At 26.6% G+C, this 24,655-nt stretch overlaps 3 protein-coding genes across 7 annotated transcripts; 1 reads left to right on the forward strand and 2 right to left on the reverse strand.

Annotated features, from left to right (window-relative positions):
- Positions 1-1,975: 1,975 nt before the first annotated feature.
- LOC111031346 (putative RNA polymerase II subunit B1 CTD phosphatase RPAP2 homolog) lies at positions 1,976-8,071 on the reverse strand. The gene is made up of 9 exons (XM_022311251.1): positions 7,703-8,071; positions 7,417-7,583; positions 6,765-7,288; positions 6,589-6,706; positions 5,060-5,224; positions 4,354-4,466; positions 3,102-3,207; positions 2,094-2,195; positions 1,976-1,989 (listed from the first exon to the last, which is right to left on the reverse strand). The coding sequence occupies exons 3-8, from the start codon at positions 6,809-6,811 to the stop codon at positions 2,142-2,144; spliced, it is 603 nt and encodes a 200-aa protein (XP_022166943.1). The 5' UTR covers positions 6,812-7,288; positions 7,417-7,583; positions 7,703-8,071; the 3' UTR covers positions 1,976-1,989; positions 2,094-2,141.
- Positions 8,072-16,448: 8,377 nt separating this feature from the next.
- On the forward strand, positions 16,449-20,876 carry LOC111031338 (putative fatty acyl-CoA reductase CG8306). Of its 5 annotated transcripts, none has more exons than XM_022311231.1 (10): positions 16,450-16,576; positions 17,311-17,401; positions 17,564-17,809; positions 17,882-18,136; positions 18,211-18,356; positions 18,929-19,038; positions 19,623-19,821; positions 20,010-20,261; positions 20,408-20,665; positions 20,723-20,876. In XM_022311231.1, exons 3-10 carry the CDS (start codon positions 17,615-17,617, stop codon positions 20,859-20,861), a joined length of 1,554 nt encoding a protein of 517 aa, XP_022166923.1. In that variant the 5' UTR covers positions 16,450-16,576; positions 17,311-17,401; positions 17,564-17,614; the 3' UTR covers positions 20,862-20,876. The 5 variants fall into 5 exon arrangements, with proteins under 5 accessions (XP_022166927.1, XP_022166923.1, XP_022166925.1 ...); XM_022311233.1 differs by having other exon boundaries at positions 16,457-16,576; positions 17,306-17,401; XM_022311234.1 differs by lacking the exon at positions 16,450-16,576 and adding an exon at positions 16,594-17,114.
- Positions 20,877-22,608: 1,732 nt separating this feature from the next.
- On the reverse strand, positions 22,609-24,591 carry LOC111031348 (putative riboflavin kinase). The gene is made up of 5 exons (XM_022311252.1): positions 24,396-24,591; positions 24,183-24,290; positions 23,684-23,835; positions 23,398-23,500; positions 22,609-23,328 (listed from the first exon to the last, which is right to left on the reverse strand). The coding sequence occupies exons 2-5, from the start codon at positions 24,286-24,288 to the stop codon at positions 23,237-23,239; spliced, it is 453 nt and encodes a 150-aa protein (XP_022166944.1). The 5' UTR covers positions 24,289-24,290; positions 24,396-24,591; the 3' UTR covers positions 22,609-23,236.
- Between the last annotated feature and the right edge of the window lie 64 nt (positions 24,592-24,655).

Below are 24,655 nucleotides of genomic sequence, written 5' to 3' on the forward strand. Positions count from 1 at the left end.
GTTCAAAGCAAAAAAAAAATATTAAAATATTAGGTATTAGGTATAATGAAATCAAAATCAGTATAATATCTTGAGAATTGGTATAAAATGCTGACAGAAAATTACAGTTACCGAAATTAGTCTTTAAGGGTGAATTTTATGTTACATATATTTGCATATTTCAAACTGTTTTACTAAAAACAATATTTTGGTTAAAATTGCAAATTTAATATATTTTAGCTTATTTTGTATTATATGTAACATGAAATATACATTAAGCTAAGTAAAGACAAATACATTTTAGGTAAATTAATTTAATACAATTTTTTATTATTAGTTAATACAATGTATATTGACCATATTTTTTGCAATTTTTAATTATTTAATTTGTAATGATATGACTTTGATACATACTTTCATTTCATGAGAATCATTAAATTTAAATATTCTAAATTACTTATATATGTTAGCACATACCATGATGTTTTATAATCATAATTAAAACATAAAATTTAATTTTATAAGGAATGTTTTTAGACATATTTAAACACTATAAAAAGCATATCGTTGTTGACATACAAAAATCTTCCAATCAGTAAACCAAATTGTTCAAAAATTTACTAAAAAAACACATTTGTAGAATTAATATTATATGAATTTTCAATGTTATGCCACATTGAAGGTTTTATTATAGATTATATTTTTGTAAAGCGTACAAAGGTGGTTTTTTGAATAACATTTGGTGTCATATTATAAATGTTTAATCACACAGAAGGTATTTCATAGATAAATTATAAAAGGTAACACTTAGAAGGTTTTATTCAGATTTATATGTATTAATAGCTCAAACTAATGCCCTGCAACATTCTGCTCCATCTAAATTTTGAATAGTTATAAGGACAAATGCAAGTTCTCTTGATTTTCATGACATATAAGCTTACCCAATGGTAAATTCTCTAAGGTCTACTCCAGTATTACCTGAAGAGAACATGTAAACTTTCCAGAGTCTATAATAACTTTGTTTATACATTTTAATGTAGTATTTAAAGTAATATAAACAATGCCCATTTTTAAAATTTAATATACATTAGAATTTCATTAAAAAAAAAAAGTAAATTATTTAAATTATAATAAGTACAAAAAATAATGATAAATTGAATCAATTTCAAATTAAATTAAAATATCAATTTAATTTTTAGAATTATAATATGAATATTCAACATATACATAAAAAATGTAAGGTATCTAGTTTATGGTTTGTAAGTTTCCGATTTGCTTGTGACATGATATTAAAACAACTAGGGAAAATTTACATATTTCCTTCAGACAAACATAATGTTTACTGAGAGAATTAACTAGTTTTAAAAATTCAGGAGTTAACAACCGCCCGTGTATAAATTAATTACTACTTGTACAAAATTTGATTTTTATAAATTAAAATACTACAAATAATAGTTTTCTTCAGAATATAAAATTAAAAATGTATGTTTTCATTCAAAAGAGTAAATTATTAAAAAAATTATAACTAACAATAGTAAAAATTATAATTTTTTTTCCAAAAATGTCTTTTTTGAAATAATGAAAGTTTTACGTAAAATAGAGTATCCCGTTAAACTTTTTCATTTTAGACTTACTAAATTAATTAGTCAATTATAAAATGATTTATAAAGATGAAAATATGTTAACAATGTATATTCCAAAAATATAAGTTATAAAAAAATCAGTAATGTATTTTTAAACTTTCAATATATACAGCATTAAATTAAATACTATGATTTATGAGTTAGAAGTGCCTTTCAACTGTGTTATATTTTAAGTCGTACACAAATAAAAAATTATATTACATGCATAAAAAATAAGTGCAATAATATTGCAATTTATAAAAAAAAAAATACATTTTAAATATCACAAAGACTTTCTGATACATTTAAACTTTTGTTATTTTTTGATGTAAGTATTGTAATTTTGTAGAGATCACAGTCATATTTTCTTTTTCTTCAGTTTTTCATGCTGAAATGTTTAATTTACATGTTATTATATCCTGAAAATTGCATATTCTGAGACAATAAAATAAAATATAATAAAAAGAGTTATTTTATTTTTAATATACATACCAATGTAATTCATAGTTGGAGTTCATATTCGTATCCCGTAATCGATTTTTAACTATTAGTTTTTAATGTTAAAAGAGCTTCAAGTTGTTCTTCAAGATCAGTCTATAAATATAACAATTATAGTTTATACATTTTTAATGTTGACATGGTAAATTATATAAAAAAATCTTAACTTATTAAATTAAAATTCATAGACTAAATTTCAAAATTTTAATTTTGGTACACTTAGTTTATTTGTTATTTATTATTTACTATTAAAATAATAAATTTTATTTTATTATAGATAAATTATTAGCAATGATATACATATGACTACATTAATATTACATAACATATTTTGTACAACTTTTAATACTATTATTTAATTGATTCAAAAATATAATAAACTAAAAGTGATATGACAATATTGTTTAGTTTACTATCTAAGTATGAATTTTCTAAGAAATAAGATTCTTATGCAATTTGTTTATTTTTAAATAAAATCAATATAGAATTGGATGTTTTAATTTTAAAAAATCAAAGATTTAGACAAGATAAAAATGTTATTCTGAGTTAATTAAATCAATCACCTAATTTCTTTTATATGAAATATTTAGGAAGCATTATGACTTTTCATCAACCACACTTCATTTTCTTGTTAATTTATCATAGTATTTGCAGAAGATAATTAAGAATTTATATTCAAACCCACGAGAGAACCCTATTGTTTTTTTAGCCCATGCAGACTGACAGCTGCAACCTTTCCGAGCTACTGTTTCCCCACTTTGTTTATTGTATACAGTTATTGATGGTTAACGACCATAATCAAACATGTTGTTATCACAGCAAATTGGTGGGAGATCAACTTTGATGGAGTTTGGTCGCTGCCAGTTTCTCTTGTGACCGGAGTAAATTTAAAAAAAAAATAAATAAAAATGTCAAAAATGTACCATCATAAACCAAAACCAATAATCAAAATAGTATCTAATATAAATCATTTTTTAATTAAAAAATATTTTGTTAAATTACCTCGGTATCGCTAGGTGTAGGAACAGTAATTAACGGTGTTGATGATTTTGTCTGACCATCAGGCATGGTGTGCAAATTGTATGGAATATTCTTTTCTGTATGTATGCTACAATAAAACAATTTTATTTTTATTTTAATTAATTCTGAATACATTCTTTTCTCAGTTTTAAATCCCATTTACTTGATATTAAATAAAAATCGTATAAATCATATGTATTTATAATTTCTAATTGTACATACAATTTGTAATTAATTAACATAAAAGTACATACAATTGTGTTTTGCTTCTTAATTCATTATAAGTTTGAATATTGTTAGTTAATTTGTTCCCCTTTGTAATAACTAATAATATTTATCATCTTTTAATACGGACAGACCATACACAGTCACGTGTCTTTTAAAATTATTATTTAATTTAAGTTTAGTTTCATATGCTGAGTGAATTGACAACATTGACTGCGTGCCACTCGACTGTAGTGAAGTTATTTATTTTGTTTGCATTGAATATTGTTATTAATTCTGAATTGCCATTGCGACCTTTTTTTTTTATTATATATAATTTTTATAGTAGCTCTTTAATATCAACATCCTGGTAATTATTTCGAGTGTAATACATATGAGCCACCAGATCTTACTATTATACTAGGCTACTAGACTATGAGAATCAATTATGTGACATAGAATATTTAGATTTCATATTAATATTTAATACTTAAAGTTCTATTGTCTTAAGAATTACATAAAGAATGAATTTAATTTTGAAACATTAAATTAAGGTTATTCACCTTAAAAATGCATTAAGTTAGATCAAAGTTTTTATTTTATATTATGCATATTAAAACTACACGAGTAAGGGATGGTTATTTTTTGATTATTTTATTTAAGTGCTTTCCTTTAGTATATACATTAAAGAAAAAAAATTAAATTCTATTCTTTGTTTTAATAAGATAACTTCTAATTCACAAATCAATAGAATAATGTGACTTTTCAGCTCAGTTGATTTAGAGTAAAAACCCATTTCTTATTTGTATGTATCTTTTTATATCATACATTTTAATATTGAACTTTATTTTTTATCAAACTATGGTAAAATTATTAGGTATTATTGTTATTTTATTGTATGTACTATCCGACACCACTACTATTGCAGAGACCAGTCATAATATATGGGCTATGTTCATTGTTCATGTACTTTCTCGGTTTAAAATACAAAAAATTAACAAATATATCTAAAAAATAATTGTTAACATACTTAAATAATTTAAATTTTGGTACTGAATCTTTGTCACGCAACCACAACGGTGTGGTAAGTAGTTGATTTTGTAAATATTTTGAACTTTTATAACATATATTGGAGCAAAATTTCTGAAACAAACAAAATGATTATTCTAGTAGACTTACTTTTATCATAAGTCTAGGTAAAAATGCAGGTTCAAAAAACTTATCATAATTTTGATTATTCCCATGTCACAATTGCCAGGTAAGTTAATTTTTTCATACACACAATAAATTGCAGCGAAGTATTAAAAATATGATGTGATAAAATCAAATGGAAAAAAACCATTGGCTTATTTTTTTAAGACTCAAATCATATAATATTTCATCGTATTATAATATAGACAATCTAAAATCAGAATAGGCATTGGAACTTCCAAATCAAGTCCAGATGATAGTTTGTTGTGGAGAACAAACTGTCTACTGTCACTGGACAACAGACAAAAATTTTGCATTGCACAATATGCAACCAAAAATATGTCTTACACAATTCATAGACTGATCATAAATATGTTCCACAAAATAATAAACAACAAATCGCAAACTACTACCACTTCTATACAGATGCTTCCAAAACAACAAATGAAACCGATTTCTCAGTTCCCACAAAATCGCCTCTTTTCCAGCATGTACACTAATAATAAAAATAAGCAACTGTTAAAAAGTAAATATTGTATAAATACCTTTCTTTCTGTGATATCATACACCTTTTTGAGGGTTAGTGATATCTTATATTTTTGATTTGGTATGTTTTCCAACGTCTTTTCACACATAACGTATCCACAATGTTTTAATATAAATCTTTCTTCTACTACATCTTCATAGTGACAAGCATTAATTGAATGCAACTAAAAAAAATGAATTATAAACAAGATAATATATAAGAGATTAATTTGTTAAGAAATATAAAAATAAGCAATTGTACATAAATAAAAATAATTCAGAAGTTTTAGTAAATCTCAAAAACTTGTTGACAGTATTGTTTTTATTCAATTAAATAAACCTTGGAAGTTTAAGTACTTACTCAACTTGAAATTTTAATGTAAGAATAATCATAATAATAATAATATTAATTTAATATAATACTAATCATAACAATAATAATATTAATTAAAAATAATACCTATATTTCCTGGTACTTTTCTGCTATATGAGACTACAGATGTTACCACGACTACCACACAAGACTACTAAAAATGGTACTTTCCTATTATATGAGACTACCTTATTTTTCTTTTCTTCTTTGATACATTTTTTAATAATATATATTGTGGGGATCGCCATTGGCCACATTTGAATTATTTAAAAAAAAAAAGATAAAATAAAGAAAATATTTTAAAACATAGTAATTATGCATGATGTATTTTACAAGGTACAAGCCAAAGTGCCAAATTTGCCGAGGCATATGGAAAACAATAAAATAATAATAATAAAAAAAAAGTAAAAGTTTCCTAATATAGACCTTCAAAAATCCACTGTGGTGCAAGAATTCTACCTGCATTATTTTTGCGCTTGGGAAATAAGCTTTCATCATTTCCACAATTTTATCGGGTCCTCCAATTTGTCCTTATTTCCTTGCCTCAATATTTAGAACACAAACTTCCTGCAAATAGTTATTCCAATCTATTACTATATTTTTATTTGTTTTCAAATTTTGTTCACACCATTTTATTGAAGTTAACTCTTAACTCCAAGAAAAAATAAACCGTAATATAGAAACAAATGGAAGAGGACTGTGTTCAAACCCGAGACAGACATGACGACTAAAGCAAAAACAACATATGTAATATAAAGGAAACACCAATTACAAAAACTAATAGTATAGGTAATGATAGCTAGTAAATATAATCCCAGTTTATGGATATCGCTCAACTATATTGTGGTAATCGCGATAATAGCTGAAGTCTCGTATAACAGGAAAGTACCAATTTCCCTACTAAGAAACAAATTTTACTTAAATGCTAGTTTTACACATTTTTTTAAGCAAAAATGCTGTAACTATTATTATTTATCTTTACTTTTGGAATTTAACCTTATAAGAAAAAAAGATTTTCTTATGTTTAGCAAAAATATCGTAATCACAATTTGATAAGAAAAATGTCCATGTTTTATTTCAAATATGGTTACTCTCACCAAAGTAAAATTACTTTAACAAATATTAGATACAACATAAATTAACTTTCAATGTTGTTATATAATATTCTAACTCTACCTTATTTAACAGGTCTGCTTCTTCCAATCCACCATCAATTAACTCAACCACAATTTCTAATGCTTTTTTCTCACATTCCTTTTTTATTTTTAAAGTTTCAAGTATATTTTTTGATGACCTAGAAATATAAGAAAACAAAATAATAAATCTTTAAAATTAACATTTAACAAACTTACCGTTCTTTTTTCTTTTTTGTAATATTTGGTTTTTTTAAATTATCCATATCGAAAAAAAGTATCGTTGATACCTTGGTGATACTGATGTATGTAACAAGAAATAACAACCTTATCTTCAGTTGACCACTTTATGTGTAAATAATTTGTAATAATTTTCTTACAAACTTATATTGCAATAGTATCTAATACATTTTACTTTTAGTTTTCTGAAATTTCGTAATTAATATACCAGACACTAGTCTCAAATACAATTTCAAACGGCATAACTCATAAAAGTACAATAGACATAATTACTAGTAAATAGTTATATACTTATATACATATTATACAAACATCTATAATTCGAAAAAAATTATACGGATTAATAATAGCTATGATGTCTATTTAAATTACATTATTTATACAATTATATCAATAAGCTTAGAATAATTTGTTCATTAGATAAAGATATGATGTGTTATCAAAAAATAATATGATTACTGATTAGACTATCCATGCCGGTGGCGGTTGTACCACAGAATAACCTAGTTAAAAAAAAATAATAATTACAAATTACTTAATTTTTACTTTCTAATTAGGTAGTGACCAGCTTTGCACAACGCTAGCCAGTGTACACTAGGTATACAAGTAAACAATGAATAATGATGCTTACCTTTAAACAACGTTGGTATTGCGTTAATTGAGAGCCTTGACTTTTCAGCATTTATATACATTTTATCCTCAAAATGTAAGGAACATATTCTATAGTTTTTGTACAAAACTATAGGTTCAATAGAAGGTAAATTTATTGGACCACATTTTTCAATCCAAACGTCACATCTAAATTTGGTTAAAACAAATATATGTATAATATTAAATATAATACACATAGAAATAAAATAGCATTTGATGAATTTGCTTTTTGATTTAACTTCCAATAACTAATTAATATTGCTTACCTTGCAAGATCCTTCGGAAATCTATGGAATTTTGTTCCTTCAATTTTTGAGGAAGAAATGCTGGTGCAGTACAGCAAGCAACATCTATTTCCTCCCGAATACATTTAAAAAACAAAAATTACGATTAATTTGATTTAATTTCTTAATTAATAAAATAATTAAAACATTAATTTCAAATAAGAGCGCAAAAGTAAAACTGATGTTTTGTAAACAATCGCAGATATATGGACAGCTGATGTCGAAAGTTAGTAAACAAACCCTTATCAGTGTGACCAGACAGAAAGAATTTTACATTTTTATTATATACATGGATACACTGATATTCCACAAAGTTGAACAGATTTTTGAGTGCTCAGCGTGTGTCCATTCTGGTTATTCTGTGGTTGTACACCGAGCCCCTCCACAGTGGCACACTACCACACTGGCATACTTCGGCACACTGGCACAGTTCGGCACTTGGCACTTATGATCAGTTCGGCGGCGCTAAGAGGCCAAGAGGGCTCCTGCGACCCGCTCCGAATTTCGATGATCGACGATGCTAGGCTAAGCGAGAAACGAAAATGTATTGCCATTTGCCGGGCACCGGCAATTGCCACTGAGGTATCAATATTATAATACGATAATAAAAAAAATCGTGAATATAGGTACTTATGAATATTATAAATCCAATGTCTTATAAATCGGTCTTAAAAAATGGGTCTAAGCCATAGGTATGATGAGGTTTCCTTTTTTTCTAATTTCCAGTAATATAACTTGTGAAGAACCATGTATTTATTTTGGTAACCGTAGATGTTATAATAAAACATTTTATGAATTTAAACCTACAACATTATTTGCAAATGTTCGTTTTTTTGAAGAATTTCGTACAAATTTGAAATTAAGCTGATAAAAATAAAAATAGTGTGCCAAGTATTTCAATATTTTTTAATGACGATAAGCATAACATAATATAATATAATAAGAACCTTGTATAACATTTACTAGTTTTTTGGCCGAGCGAAACATTTTTTATCATCATAAGTTTAAAAAAACAAATAATAATCGAAAGTTTTATACGCCTACAAATAGTTCAACACAATCCTAAATATTTTGAAAATTGTATGGTGTATACTATATGATAAACGCTAACACAAATAATTAGTGAACATTTCACGTACCAACGGTCATTTTTTTTAGAGTTACACTAAAAACCAAAATCTATTTTTTGAAAACTGGTTCTGTCTAAAAATTCCCGTTTTTCTTTCATATTTTTCTTTATTTTTCCTGTTATTTTTGAAAAATATTGGGAATTTTACATTTTGACCTAGCGAATGCACCAACTAGATTCACTTTCCTACCAGAAAAAGTTGCTGTTGAAGAAAATCGAAGAACTTTTATAAGAAACTGGGATGATAGACACAAAACAAAAAAATAGATATAAAAACATGCATCATTGTAAAATCAATACATTAATCGCTCCTCTCAGAATCTAAAATGATAGCATAGGTATACATATAAATCAAAATAAACTAAAAAATAAAAGTCCAACATTCAATACAATATACAACTTTATATAGTAATAGCACAAAAAGAACCAAAATATTTTTTAAACTATTCTTATCTAGTAAAAACTACTATGAATATTAGAAATTCTTAAAGGTTTTAATTTTTTGATCGCATCAAAAAAAAATCGGATTTTTCAAAATTTAGTTTTTGTAAAAATTATTCCTTAATCCTTTTGCTTTTTTTTTTTATTATTATTATCTCGATTATTATTAAAATACAAAAGTCTTAGCTTTGACTCTCTTATAGTTACTGGATAATTTTTGTTACCAGGAAGCACCTTCGAAATTGATGATCAAAGTATTTTTTCTATACTATAAAACATGTATATATAAACGTCGTATCCACACAAAAAAACACAACATTATTGCTAAGATCTATACTTACGTAATACCTCATTTCCCTATAAGAATCTAAATTAAAACGAAAATTAATACAAACCTATATATTGTATAACGATATACTTTCATTTCTGAACTGTCGATTGATTTGTGATAGTATCAATCTAAATCTATTTAAATGTAATTTTACAAAACTTTTTTAAAATTATTATTTACCTATATATTAGAACATTGAAATAATTTGAGCAGCATATTTTCGTTTGTCATCGTCTTCACATTATATTTTACATTTTGAATCGATACCTATTTTAAGTTTTATTTCTGTATATAATATCTCACATAGTCGCATCCTATAATAATGTCGATTTTGGGGAACTTTTCATAATATCATATAACCATGAATATTATGTATTAATTTAATTAATATTAGTAATGTATTGGTATGGTAAAACTTTTATAAATATAAAAGTGCCTCTTTATCAAAAAGAGTTTATTATGCACCATGTGATGGAGATGTTAAAAAATAAATCTTATTGTATTGGTTTTACAATGATGTGTGTTTTTAGGTGTGAAAGTTCTATGGTGGAAAAAATAATAATCGGGAAAAAACAAATAAAAATGGACAATGGCGATAAATGGGAATTTGTATGCAAATCCAGTTTTCAACGAATTCGATTTTATTTTTTTGTTGTAATTAAAAAATAAATAACCATAAACACTTAAAAATGACACCAGAAATATTCATATCAGCAAATGTCAAATGATAATACTTGACATACTATAATTTTCAAAATATTTTGGCTCGTTTTGGGCTAAAGATATTTTTATTTTTATCTAGATTTTTTAATTTTTTATTTATGATCAAAATCTGTTTGTGGGAAAAAGTTATTGGAAATTTAGAACAAGGCTCCTCGTAAGTTATTCTCACAGAAAATAGAAAATAGAAAATTCAATTTTACTTAATTTTATTCAAATATAGGTATATTAAATATATATCAAAAAGTAAAATTTATTTTAACATACCCATTTTCACATGACTCTGTCGTAAACTCGTATAGGTACATCTTAAAATTATAAATTGATATGAATATTCTATCTGAATAATATTATGAAACGAATGTTACATTTTTTGTGTAATTATATTTCAGATAATTTTGTTCTTAAAGATGATTGATAATATTCATTGCTCCGCTGAGAATCTAAAAATACTATTTTAATAATTTTTAACTACAATAATGGGTTAAAATAGTTTAATATTCATATTATTTTCGCAATGTTGAGGAATTTTATCAACATTTTAATTTCGAACGCTTTTGTAAAATGTATTTTTTAATTGCCGTGCGAGGCCCTTATGAGGGATATTGTACTAAATAAGTCGAACAAACTAAAATAAGTCAAATTATCAAATATCTATAAGACTATAAATAGCTCTAAAATAGACAAATATTTAAAAAATGTTAACATGTATAGAGAACTCAAATTTAAATGTCTGAAAATTTTTTACTTTTGACCTAATCTAAAATAAACTTCATCTAAGCTTAAGAGAGGTTTGAAAGGAGCTAATTAATTACCCACTCTTGATTTTCAACAGAGAAGTTTTGTTCTTATTAAAGTGCTGTAATTATAGTGTTTCATTACATAATCTGTACCCTAAGTACAATGATTTTATTGCACACACAATAAAAAAAATCAAATTAAAAATAATCAACATATAATATTCAAAAATGTAGAACAAAAATTGTGTTACTCCCTTATTTGATTCCTTACATTGCATATAATTATATATTTTTACCTAAGCGGGAAGCTATTGTACTTACGACCAACTTACTGTTTTTGAAACACTGTGGAATATTTTTTTTTTTCATAATTTTATTCAATATTAAATTTCTTTTGATATAAATATATTTTATTTAATATTTTTTATTTAATTTGATATCAAAAGATAATCGAATCTCACTGAGGAGATATAGGTTGAAACTGTATAGTACCCACTACCTATTAGTATAATATACCTATAACGTATTTATTATATTTACTCCCCACCCATTTTAACTCTTTATTGTATTATTGCCTTAAATGTGTACGGGTTTAGAGTACTTGTCTCGGACAAGAGAATGAAGCCCAATTAAGAGGACGACACACCCGCATGTGCTGTCTCCGTCTTACAAATGTACAACATAGCAAAAACTGTTTCTCGCACCATATTTGCTGTAAAATTACCAAATTTTCACAACACGTAAAGAAGAACTTTATCTGTGCAACAGCGTGCTTTTTTTTAAATTACACTTTCCAATCATTTTTTATAAGCAAATGAAAAAAACAAAAACAAAATGTTTAGAAGCAAATAACTTTTATTGTATTTATGTTATCAAAAATATTTAGACGGTGTTGCATAGATAATTTTCTACTCGATATGTTCAGAAATTTTGGAGCCACTACTACAAACACAGAAAGATAAAAGTTGTCCCGCGCAAAACAGTTTTTGCTATGTTGTTCCTTTGTAAGACGGAGACAACACATGCGGGTGTGGCGTCCTCTTAATGATTATTATCTTTATACAAGCCTTGTAGGCTACAGCTTATACACTTATCTGAGTAGATAATATAGATAGTATCAAGGAAAATTGCAATCCACTTTGAATAATACAGTACAGAATAATTTTAATGTTAACAACACTGTACGAGTATATGAAATTTCTAAAAAATGTAGTTTATTCTATGAAAGTTCTCACAGTTTTAAATATTATTTTAGACACGTTTAATTTTTGCAACTGTTGTATTTTTTTTACAAATAAATAATAATATATATGTCCTTGCATTTAAAAAAAAGATGAGTAAGTATTTCATAATTACTAAGAAGTGAGAAATAATCAGTAGGCTAGGTAATGATTATGACTTGTATGAGTTATTACACTTACCTTGGGTAAATAATAGTTAATATATTATATTATATGCCACATGCGTTACCTAATTTTGACATTTAGTCATAATAAAATTAAATAATGATGTGGACAAGAAGATTAGGTACCTACTTAAATCACGATAATATGCTATAATTATTTGAGTTTCTTAAATTTAATTTGGATTGTGTAAGTGAAAGGTAATTAACTATTAATGTAATTTCATAATTAAAATTATGAACATGCTCAAGTCAACATCTAGTATCTATAAAGTAAAACTTGTAAAAACACCTAATATAATAAATTTAATTGTATATTTATTTTGAACAGTGAAAATAGATTGGTTTTTTATGTAATGATTCATTAAATGGTTTGATTTAAAATTGAAATACGATATAATATTCATTAAATGATAAGAATACCTACCTATATATTTTTAATTGAATATTAATGATGTGATAATTATAGTGTTCAAAAAATATTTGTTCAATCATTTTTAAGTGGTTGTGAATAATATTCATGAGGATTCTGAAGTCGGGGATTTTTATTCCGCAGTTTAAATGTATCACATTAGAAAAACAAATTTAATAATTTGTACTTTTCAAATAATGTTAATTTTTCGTTAATTTCTATGATAATGGTCAATTATACTGACTACCGAGAACGCAGAACCACCGTTGGGCGTTAGTATAATAGCCGTCGGTCACTATAAAAACTACCAACGGGTTACGGCTATCTTTATTCAGGCTATATTAGTATATTACCCACTATATAATATTATGTATATTGTATCTTTAGGTCTTAGGTGACAATAGCTCTAAGCCTGAAACAAATTATGAGTCTAATTTTTTGAATGTATGTATTAATATTTGTATAATTTAATACTTTGAAGTTTGAATAACTAATTAAGATAGAACCTTTCTATCTTAAACCGTGTTTTATATACTATAAATTAATATAATTTATTATTATTATCTTTTACGTTATCTGTTTTCTTACTTGTATTGACTATTGGATATTTTAAATTGACGATTAACCGTTGCTGTATTTAATGGGTACGCCGTTTGGTGTGTCGTGTACTTGTGTGTACGATAATGTGCAATTATTTTAGCATTAGGTTGCCAATTACTAATTTATATGCAGGCAGGCAGTCTGCATAATGCAGATGTAGGAACCTAGGTGATTAAATAGGAAGTTAATTTGTAGATGATGCGATTTGTTATATTTATATTAGTTATACGATCTGTTCTCTCAGTTCTTGTAGTTAGGATTTATTTTTATAGAAAGTAATGGAAACATTGATTAGTATTTTGCAAGCTTTTCGCATAGTCTATCAACATTCCCACCCATCACAATAACATTTAACAATAGAATATACATTAAACCTCAATAAATACTATTTTTACTAAGTCTCAATGTCTCATATTTATAAATATTTTCATTTTCATTTATAAAAACATAGGTATAATTTTTTTTTTAATTTTCAGGCATTGGTATAACATTTGCAAGAACTTTTCTACGAGATTATTAACCAATTCTCCGTGTATAGCCAACTACAAAGTTAAGACACATAGAAATAGTTCTAAAAAAAAAAACGTCATATTAGTAAATTTACTCCTTACTTCAATTATTGTACTTCTATGTGGTTCTATATTAGATGTGCAATAAATAATAATATAACACATTTACACCCAAGGGCTGCTCAAGAAACATCGTTGGGGGGGGGGGGCAAGTCATAATTTTACTGTCGATGTCATAACATGTTTTTTCGTAATTTTGTTTTTAACAACAAACAATTTTTTAGAAATACGGGCTTGGGGGTGACCATGGCCCCTAGACCCCCCTGAAGCCACCAAAACTTAAAAGTATTTTTCACCTGCTAGGCTATAATTCTTTACAGGCGTCGCTGAAAGCCACATAGTGTAACATACCTATACTCACGTGTCAGAACAGATGATTTGTAACCAAGAAATTATATGTGGTACCTACATCAAATATAACATAACTAATTTCTACAGACTACAAGGCTACCTACGACTAAATACCTATTACAGGAAAAACTGTGTTATGGTACCTTATGATTATCATTTATGAGTTACGGTCTTACCTAATGCATGAGGTAGAGGAATTTGAGGTCATAATAATCAGCATTGATATTAATATTTTTTATTCTCAAAAATATCAACACCTTGAAACTTAAAAGTGAATATTATAAAATTATTATTAGGTACCTAATAGGATATTTTTTTTTTTAAACCTCATTATAACAAATTAAAATATCACAAAAATAAGAAAGAAATAGACAAATCACACAGCCAGTATTCCCACTAAACGTAGGTATTTACCTATATTTTTTTAATTATTGCCATGCCACTTACCAGCAGTACGTATTACATCAACAACCGATGAGAAGTAAAAAATATTAAAAATATAATAAACATTAATTTGTATTTTATAATATTTGTAAAATTAATATAACCACGAATACGATGTTGATGTATCTTAGACCTTAGTTTTATACAATTACATGCAGGCATGCATGGCGTATAGCCATATGATAAATTAAAATATTTGAATAGAACACGCTGAACGACCAGAACACTTTTGTCTTCAAATCGGCACATCCATACATCAAGTAGGTACCTTATGTAACTCAATAAAAGTCTTTGCAGACATCGTCAATACATTATAGAGTTTAACACATTTGCCTATTTGTTTCCGTTTTTTTAATCATAATAGATTGGCATTAAAATGTCAATAATATGTGAGTTAAAACAGGTGGGTGACGCAATGCTGTACCTACAGTAGGTTACAAGTGGGTCACTGTAATAGATGTGTTAAATTTAAATTAAATGATATAGGTAACATTTTTCTATACGAAAAACGAATCTGAGCGATGACAATTTATCGGCTTAGGATGTCTTATATTTTTATTTTTATTTTTAAAATTTCTGCTGTAGCCGGTGCCCGGTAGGTTGAATCAATATTATTTGAGTATTATCATTTTTGTTTTTTGAATATAATATTTACTTTAGAAGTTTCAAGTACCCACGGGCCACAAATATTCTATACTTACGTGAAACCTTGTTTTAAATTTACAATTCTTAGCTATAAAAGTGGAATATTTTATAAATGTTAAGCTACAAAATAATTTGTATGCTTTCAATTCAATGAATTTTGTCAAAACTTGAACTTTAAATGAAAAAAAATCATGAGAATGTATTTTTAATAGTTTTCAATAAATGTTGTAACATATACCAGAAACCTTGCATTACATCTCCAAGCTTTTTGACCCAACGAATACAATTTTATTGGCATTTACAGAAAAAAAATTTAAAGCTGAGAATCGTAAACAGCTCAAAACGAGTCAAAATATTTTGAAAATTGTATCAAGTATAGAATTGAAAAAATAAACATATGGTGTAAATTTCAAGTATTTACAGCTATTCGTTTTTGAATTACAACAAATGAAGAAATTTGCTACTTGAGAAATCAAGGAGCTAATACAATTTTTATTTGATTTTAATAAGGTGGACATTTTTTTGTGATAGATATAGAAAAACTTATAATGAATGTTGAATTGAATTTTAAAAACCCTAGATTAAAAAAAAACACTTTTACTATATAATAATATACATAACTTCTAAACAAAATTTTACACAAAATTTTACACTTTTTTGGAAAGCATCATCATATAAAAAATTCCCGAAAATCGGTTGAGAGCTTAACTGCTTAGTGCTTACTGCAAACTGCTAAACCGCATTCGGCCCTATAGTTTATATTCCTAATAATAAAATAAATATACATTATGTTACGCATTTACGGTATATTATAGGCTGTATAGGAATACCATAAAATCAATTATGCACGCAGCGAGCGTGTGCGATTTCACTCAATTTCTCCAGAGAAACTTTACCGGTGTCTTATCGGTTTAGTTTTTGTTAACGTTATCGTAGAGACGTTATCATTGCGGACTTCGTGTATCGTGTATCGTTGATTCGATTTTATGTATGTACCCCGAATTCACTTGTTTGATGTTACTTGTAAACTCTGTACTTCGTATTTGTTATTCTACACGCAGCCCGCTGCCATGTAAGTAAAATCCATCTTTCCATCAGTTTCCATCTCGTCTCTCTCTTAATGTATATAAATTATCTACTTGTGTAGTTGTGTGTATTCCACCAGTAAACCGTAACCCGTATGCACACTGGTACTTGGTCGATTTACGAACCGGGATTAAACCGGTCCACGCAATGCGGAAATGTAGGCGTGTTCGGCGTTTCCAAAATTTCATTAAAACTCGGTGCAGAACACGAGCTGTTATCAAAATAATATGTCTGATGTCATAAAACTGTACCCGTTGGTCCCGTTGAAATATTATATTATAATCGCGATTGTACCTTTATGAATTTTGCCAATGCTTTCGATGCGAACGCCATATTATGCACATTTCGTGGCTTCGTGCTTTTGGGTTGGCTTCCATAGTTGATAATCATAATAATGACTAACGGGTGCCTAATAACTACATGGTCCGCAAACCGCATCCTACCTTTACCGCTCTTCCACCGCCCCTCCTCCAAACGCCCGACGACGACTACACACGTTTTCCCGTAGCAATAGGCAGATGAAAGTACGATTTATGTTTTGACGGTGATGTTCTTATTACATTAGAAATACCGGATACGAGTTGTATGACCCCATACCACACGGAATCCAAACCTGTTTTTTTTTGTTTTTGTTTTTTATTGTCCGTCATTATTCAGCCACTATAATAATATTCTTCATTTTTTCATATTTTACTTGGTTAATGATTTCGCTCAGAACAGATAAATCACATCTACATCCATTACTATTGACTTGTGTTCAATCTTCTACCGACACTCTAGTGTCCAATTGCTGATATTGTGCTATACATCTGTAAGTAGTTTACCATGTACATTTTTATCTACTTACAGGCTAAAATCAATTTTGTGTTTTATGTCTGACGGTTGTAGAAATCATAAATATATTGCTAACATAATTTAACCATGCGTAAAACACTTAATATATTCATGTTGATATCAGTATTTTTTTTTATAGTAATTTTTGCACTTCATATTTCATTAGAAGAAATATTTCCAACCAAGCAAAATGACGTACGAGACAGTTAAAACATTTTATACAAATAAAAACATATTTCTAACGGGTGGTTCTGGTTTTGTTGGGGTTTCTTATATTGAAAAAGTACTCAGGAGCATGCCAAATGTTGGAAGTATATTTGTTTTACTTCGGCCACGGAAGGGACAAGGCATCCAAGAAAGATTGGATACTATGAAAAACAATTCGGTAAAGTTGAATTTATAAATAAAATTTTTTAATAGTATCAGGTATAATTTTCATTTGTCATTACTTTGATAGGTATTTGATGTTATTAAAACTTCCGATGGTTTTGATGAATTATTAAGTAAAATAAAACCTGTATGTGGAGATATATCTGAGGAAAATTTAGGATTATCAGATGACGATTTCAAAATGCTTTGTGACAATGTTAATATTGTAGTTCATTGTGCAGCCACATTAGATTTTGAAACTGATCTCAAGACAGCTGTAACTGTCAACTTATTGGGTACCAAACGTATAGTAGAGCTGAGCAAAAAAATAAAAAACCTTCAAGTAAAGATGCATTATATTTTTATTATCTATTACTAAAATGCAATATTAAAAATAATTTCTACTCTTTTTTTTAGTGTTTATTGCATGTGTCTAGTGCCTATGTTAATAGTAATAAAAATTATGCAATGGAAAAAATTTATGATGCACCAGCGAATTATAATGATATTATTAATTATACTCAAACTACAGACACTGAGAAATTAAACAGCGGTGCTGAAAAGTTAGTAATTAAGTTAATATTCTACATAGTTAAAGTTAAGCACATTTAAATAAATATTCAACAGTTTTAAAACTAACTATTGTATATTGGCATCTAAATGCTAACCATGATTTTCGAAAAAAATTAAGATACAATGATTTACAGTTATATGACTATATAAAATGTTTGAAAATACAATACAGTATTATATAAATAACATTTATGATTGATTTCACTTTCAGAAAAACGTATAGCTGTCTTCTAAAAATAATTCTATGCAAAGTATATACATAAGCAAAATGACTATAAATTTCTTTCAAATTAGTTATCAGCATTTTTTCAGTGTCCAAAGTTATTTTTTTTCATATAAATATGAATGTTATGCACATTATAATTATGGGATTTACTTGTACACTAATTATTTATGTTAATTATTATTTTAAGAAAATTATTTTTTCAAACTGGGCCACCTATATATTATTTTTTTTCAGTATAACTGATAGTAGAGGAGGCTTTGTCTGAACAAAACTACTCCTCTGCTACCACCGATTATTGACCTATGTATTACTTATGTATGATTTTTCTTTCTTTAGGATCATGGGAGATCACATTAATACTTACACGTTCACTAAAGCTTTGGCTGAACATGTTGTTAATGATGCCAGAAATATTATTCGTACCTGTATAGTACGACCAAGCATGAGTATGTAAAATATTTATTAATAACTTAACTGAAGAAAATTGATATTATAGTTATTTCACAGATTTAAGGGGTCAACATTTTAAGATTTTTTTATTGTAAATTGTAAAGTATTTAAAAAAAAAATTAAATATATTGATATTTATTATGAAATTATGGTTGCTCACAATTCAATAACAAGCGCCCGAAAAGCTCATTTTTCTTAAAATTCAATGATTTATCTTTTTGTTGCATTTAAATGCATGTTAAAACATTACTATGTTCTCTAGAACATTTAGAAAATTAGAGTCCAACAAGAAATAACTTCGAAAAATTAATTTTGTTCAGTCCATATTATAACTATTATGAACAATGATCATCAAAATACTGCTGTGTATGATTAAGGTCAAATATTGTATGTCGTGTTTGTATGAAATAGAAATATTTAGTGCTAAATCTTACTTTGGGAATAGTTAATACTATCACTAAATTTCTAGTTAAATTAATTTGTATTGTGATTGAAAAAAAGTACAATAGTTGTGTGGATTACGCTATACAAAATACCTACTAATTATTCAGTTAAATAATAAAAATATTGTGCTTCATAGTTGTTGCTGCATGGAAAGAGCCTGTTGAAGGCTGGACAGTATCAAAAAATGGTCCTCAAGGATTCATAATGGGTGCTTCAAAAGGAGTAGTAAGGCGTTTACCAGTGAACAAGTCTTTAATATATGATTATATACCAGTAGATGTGGTGATAAATACAATGATTGCTAGTACATGGTTTAGTGCTCAATTGCCAGATAGGTAAATGTGTATATAATAACAATATAAATAATATATGTATTTTAAATTAATATTGTTTTGTACAAATTATAATTTAATTATCTATTTGATAAAAAAAATGTATTATATTATTTTGTTTTATGATTAACATGAGTGAAATTTAAAAATTCCATTTTCATTTTATGATATTATTATCTTATTCAATTTAGTACACCAACCGTAGATGGGCAAACACCAATATTTCATTGTACAACAAGCACATGCAATCCATTCCGTTGGAATGATATTTCATCGATACTGACAACTACTTTACATAATTATCCCATTCGTGGAGCTGTGTGGTATCCAAATATAAAATTTTTACCCAATTTATTCATGTATTGGATTTCTTCAGCCATTTTTCATTTTATTCCAGCTTACATATTAGATTTTGTTACCAAAATCTCTGGCGGAAGACCAATGTGAGTATATTTTATTGAATACACTGAAATTTATCATAATATAAACATTATCCATCATATACATGGCTGTTTTATATTTATTGAAATATATGCAAATACTTCATAATTTTAAATGGTTATAATATTTTGATGTTATAATTTACCAGCCTTGTACGATTACATAAAAATGTGAACCGATCACTCAGTAAACTTGCACCATTTATATTTAATGAATGGAAATTTGATAACGCTCGTACGCTTCGCCTACAAGAAGAACTGAGCGTGGATGACCAATCTGTATTTTACATCGATCCTACATCCCTAAATTGGACTCCATATTTTATAAACCTTACATTGGGAGTACGGAAATATTTACACAAAGAAAGTGATAAAACAATGAAACAAGCTTTGAAAAAAAATTTTTTGTAAGTGCTTGAAATTTTAAATTTTATTTTATTTTAATTTAACATATAATTTTACAGTTTGATGTTGGCAAATACTGGTGTACAGTTATTGGCAGTGACTGGAATTTGGTATTTATCTTCATTCATAACCGGTACACCATTCTTATCCAACTATTGGGCTGCATTAATAGTAATTATTTTTGGATATATTTTTTAAGTTCACTAATTAAAATAGTAATTAATAGTTTTTAATATGGATTTGGCTTTGGTTTGTAATTTCAAAATTTTACTATTGAAGTAATTAGAGAATTTTTTATAAAGGTATTTATTTAAAGTTGTATTAATTCAGTATTATATTATTAATTTTTTTTTTTTATAGCACTAATATTTAAAATTTTATAATATATTCTTTTTATACTCGTAATTCTTAAAGTATTAAATTTAAGTTGGTTTTTGTTAATTTTTTTTTAATTTCTAAATATAATAAATATTTATGAAGACCAATGTTTTGTATTGTATATTTATTATTTTCCCTTTTCATCTCCTTATATTTCAGCGTTAACTTTTGATTTATAATATTATATGTGTGGTTAAGATATTTTCACTGACATAAATCAAAATGTTAAGTTAAGACTTAAAAAAAAACACAATTTAAGATCAATATTTTTGTTAATCATTTAATATTATAAAATTGATTCTTTTTAAACATCTTTGTAATTTTACATAACTATTAAATACTCTATCATCAATTAAAATTTAAAAAAAAAATTGTTTTATATATTATAACCAATTCTAGAGTTGGACGAGTGCTTGACTTTGAGAAAAATGCTTGAGTTCCTTTGGAATACTTGACTAATACAAGCTTTTTATTGCCTACAATTTTACAGATGCTAATAGAGCAGGCAACTTAGAGTCTCTTGGTATTCTGTAGAGCCAATGGCCAATCCCTGCTAAACTGTTTTATTGAAAAAATAAACATAACTATAAATATCTCGGAATCCCAATATTTCCAGTATTCTTACCAATCGATAAAAGTTTAATAGTTTGAATTTACAAAAATAAAAAAATTTTATTTTCATTATTTAATTTTTTTCCTGTACTTACTAAATACTTAATAAACTAGCATTTCAACAGTGTTGGGTAATGACATAACATTAGCATTATTTATTAGAATTATTTCTTAATAATAAAGACAAAATGGAAATTACTTTTAATAAGTAAAAGTTGTTTTTCTCTAGTTGACTGGTGGCTAGGATTTCAAAACATTAAATTTAGGAAAAATGTTGAAAGTAGTTTGAAAATATACTAAATGCTATCCCACCACAGCAGAGAACACTTATGTTGATTTGTCCTGTGTACCTCAGTACACTTAAACCGAGATATACCTAAATGGCTATATTTTGCAGTAGTTTATGTTTGTTTTTTGCTCCCAGGCATAGTTGGCTTATACACCTAGTATCAGTGGTTTAAGTAAGGGGAGGAATCCCCTTTTTTATTTAAGGCAATATATGCTTCCTCTTCAATTTAAGTCTCCCGAGTTCGAGAGGACCCCTAACAAGAAATTTATTATTAAATATGATATTAAATATAAATAAGTAGTATCTTAGGTAGGATCATTTCTCTTGGGAGGAAATTTGTTTTTACATCCTATTAACATGAACAAATTGGTGTGTGAAAGAAAAAAATGATTGCGGTATAGACATTGTGGGCTTCTTACAACTGTTTGGTTAGATATAGACTTTGGTGAGAACTTGGGAATCCTCTATAATTTTTGGTGACGTTAGTCCCTCTTCAACATTTTGCCCACTTTAATTATTGGCTAGTAACTAATTTATACTTAATAAATAAAGAATATCCTTACTCAGAAAACATGCATTTTTATTTAAAATAATAATAATAAAGTTTATTGAGTGATTACCAATATTATTTTACAAATAATTTTAATCTTGTTACTAAAAAAATGATTTAACAATAATTATGTATTTATTATACATATCAACAAAATAATGTGATGATACAACCTTATAATACACGAAGGAATATATTTTATGTCATATACTTATCATAGGTGTACGCAGAGAGAAAGTCAGTGCAGCAAACAATTTTACCAGCCTATTTTTTCGTATAAGCGGTCTTGGGGGATGGTGGTAATGAAATTTATATTAGTGTACACTGTACCTACTGGCTACTGCAACGTTATGATGGGACAAGGAAAACCCTTAGTATTTTTGTTTTTGATCAATTACATTAGATATATATGTATATAAATCATATCATATAAGTCTTTAATGAATGTTAGAAATAATAATAATATACTGTAGTATGTTTTAAAGATAGACTTATTTAAACACAGAAAAGATTAGCTTGATAATTCAATACACTTTTTGGATAACTAACTTATTTTTTATTCAGTATAATATGGTGACTCAGCTTGAACAGTTGGATCTGTTTGGTCCTAACAAATGAATTCAAACTGTTCGGGGGGTAGCAAGAGCACACTGCCTTGGCCCTACCTGCACGCGCCTATGATACTTATACTCATTACAATATGGAATAATAAATTTAAATTGCCTTACAATTTATAGTTTTAGTTTATAAATCAAAGTATACGTCCGTTTTATCATTTTCATCTAATTTTTGTTTTGCATGTTCAATATCAGAATGAATAGTATTGACTAGTTCATCTATAAAAAAAAAATGTAATTTAAATATAATTTAGGTTTTATGATTTCAATAATAATAGTTGAACTTACCAACAGAGTTGAAATTTAATTCTGGTCGAATAAAACCAATAACCTTAACTTTTAAATTAGATCCATAAAAATCTTCATCAAATTGTTTAAGTATATGGATTTCCTATAAAAAAGTAATTAAAATGTATGAGCTACTTTCAAAAAGACAAATTTGGTCTGTATTACAAGTTGTTAACTACAGAATTGCAATTTTTAATTTTTTTTTTTTTGGATTTTCAAAATAATGTTTTATTTATATGATACTAGATTACTATATTTAGTGGTCAAATAATAGATTTTAACCTACCATAGACTTTTCAACATTTTGATAAAATGGATTCCAACCAATACTCATAACCATCATGTAAACTGGTGATTTGTCAACTTGTGCCCATCCAAAATATACTCCAGTGCTTATGTTTTCAGGTAAATCTTTGATTACATCACGACTAAAATTAGCTATAAAACAAAAAGGTAGGTACTTAATTTAAACATACTTAGGTACTTACCTATAATACCTAAAATGTAATTATTATTGTTTAACAATAACAATGTTTTTTAAATTTAAATTTTAAACTTATTATAGGCAATCAAAGTATGAATAATGGTATGTCTAATAAATATTTTGAAATATTAAATCCATTTCATAATTGTATGTAGGTATACCTAGCTATATTTTTGTTTTATATAGAATTATTAAAATCAACATCACATTTAAAAACCCCCTTTGTACAGATATAAAAATTAAACTATGATGAATAATGAATACTATCTATTTTTTAAATTATGATTCAATTTATACTGACCAGTAGGAATACCCAAATCCTTTGATCCTCGGCCAAATCCTTTAACAACTATACCACTTGCATAAAATGGTAATCCATTTACATTTGTTGGTTCTGTATGACTCATGGCTTGTGAGTAAATTTAATTAATTAAATATTATAAAAATTATCACAAAAAAAAATATGCCACATACATATACAATAAATATGATGAAAATAAAATCAAATGCATACCTAATGAAGTTTTAAATTAGGTATTATCTAAGTTTATTTGATAGATTAAGAAATAAGAATACATAAGGAGATAGTACCTATATCGAGTATATAAACTCAATAGTCATTAGTCAACTATGTAACATTTCAATAACTATTACACAACACATTATATTATATAAATGATATGATGTTCACATACACATATTTTAAGTAGTTACTTAATTATGCATAGTTTATTGTAAAATTAAAAAAAAAAAATGTTTATGATAATTAAAATT

This window comes from Myzus persicae, unplaced genomic scaffold (genome assembly GCF_001856785.1).
Source record: "Myzus persicae strain clone G006 unplaced genomic scaffold, MPER_G0061.0, whole genome shotgun sequence".
Classification (NCBI taxonomy): Eukaryota; Metazoa; Arthropoda; class Insecta; order Hemiptera; family Aphididae; genus Myzus; species Myzus persicae.

Bases quoted from the DNA above. Each gene is read 5' to 3' on its own strand.
- LOC111031346 (XM_022311251.1), bottom strand. From the start codon at position 6,811: ATGGATAATTTAAAAAAACCAAATATTACAAAAAAGAAAAAAGAACG. The intron at 4,467-5,059 runs GTATTTATACAA...TGTTTGTTTCAG, and splicing joins ATGATATCACAGAAAGAAAG to AAATTTTGCTCCAATATATG. The intron at 2,196-3,101 runs GTAATTTAACAA...TTATATTTATAG, and splicing joins CTACACCTAGCGATACCGAG to ACTGATCTTGAAGAACAACT.
- LOC111031338 (XM_022311235.1), top strand. From the start codon at position 17,615: ATGACGTACGAGACAGTTAAAACATTTTATACAAATAAAAACATATTT. The intron at 19,822-20,009 runs GTAAATGTGTAT...TATTCAATTTAG, and splicing joins AGTGCTCAATTGCCAGATAG to TACACCAACCGTAGATGGGC. The intron at 20,666-20,722 runs GTAAGTGCTTGA...ATAATTTTACAG, and splicing joins GCTTTGAAAAAAAATTTTTT to TTTGATGTTGGCAAATACTG.
- LOC111031348 (XM_022311252.1), bottom strand. From the start codon at position 24,288: ATGAGTCATACAGAACCAACAAATGTAAATGGATTACCATTTTATGCA. The intron at 23,836-24,182 runs GTCAGTATAAAT...TTTGTTTTATAG, and splicing joins GGATTTGGGTATTCCTACTG to CTAATTTTAGTCGTGATGTA. The intron at 23,329-23,397 runs GTAAGTTCAACT...TTTTTTTTATAG, and splicing joins ATTAAATTTCAACTCTGTTG to ATGAACTAGTCAATACTATT.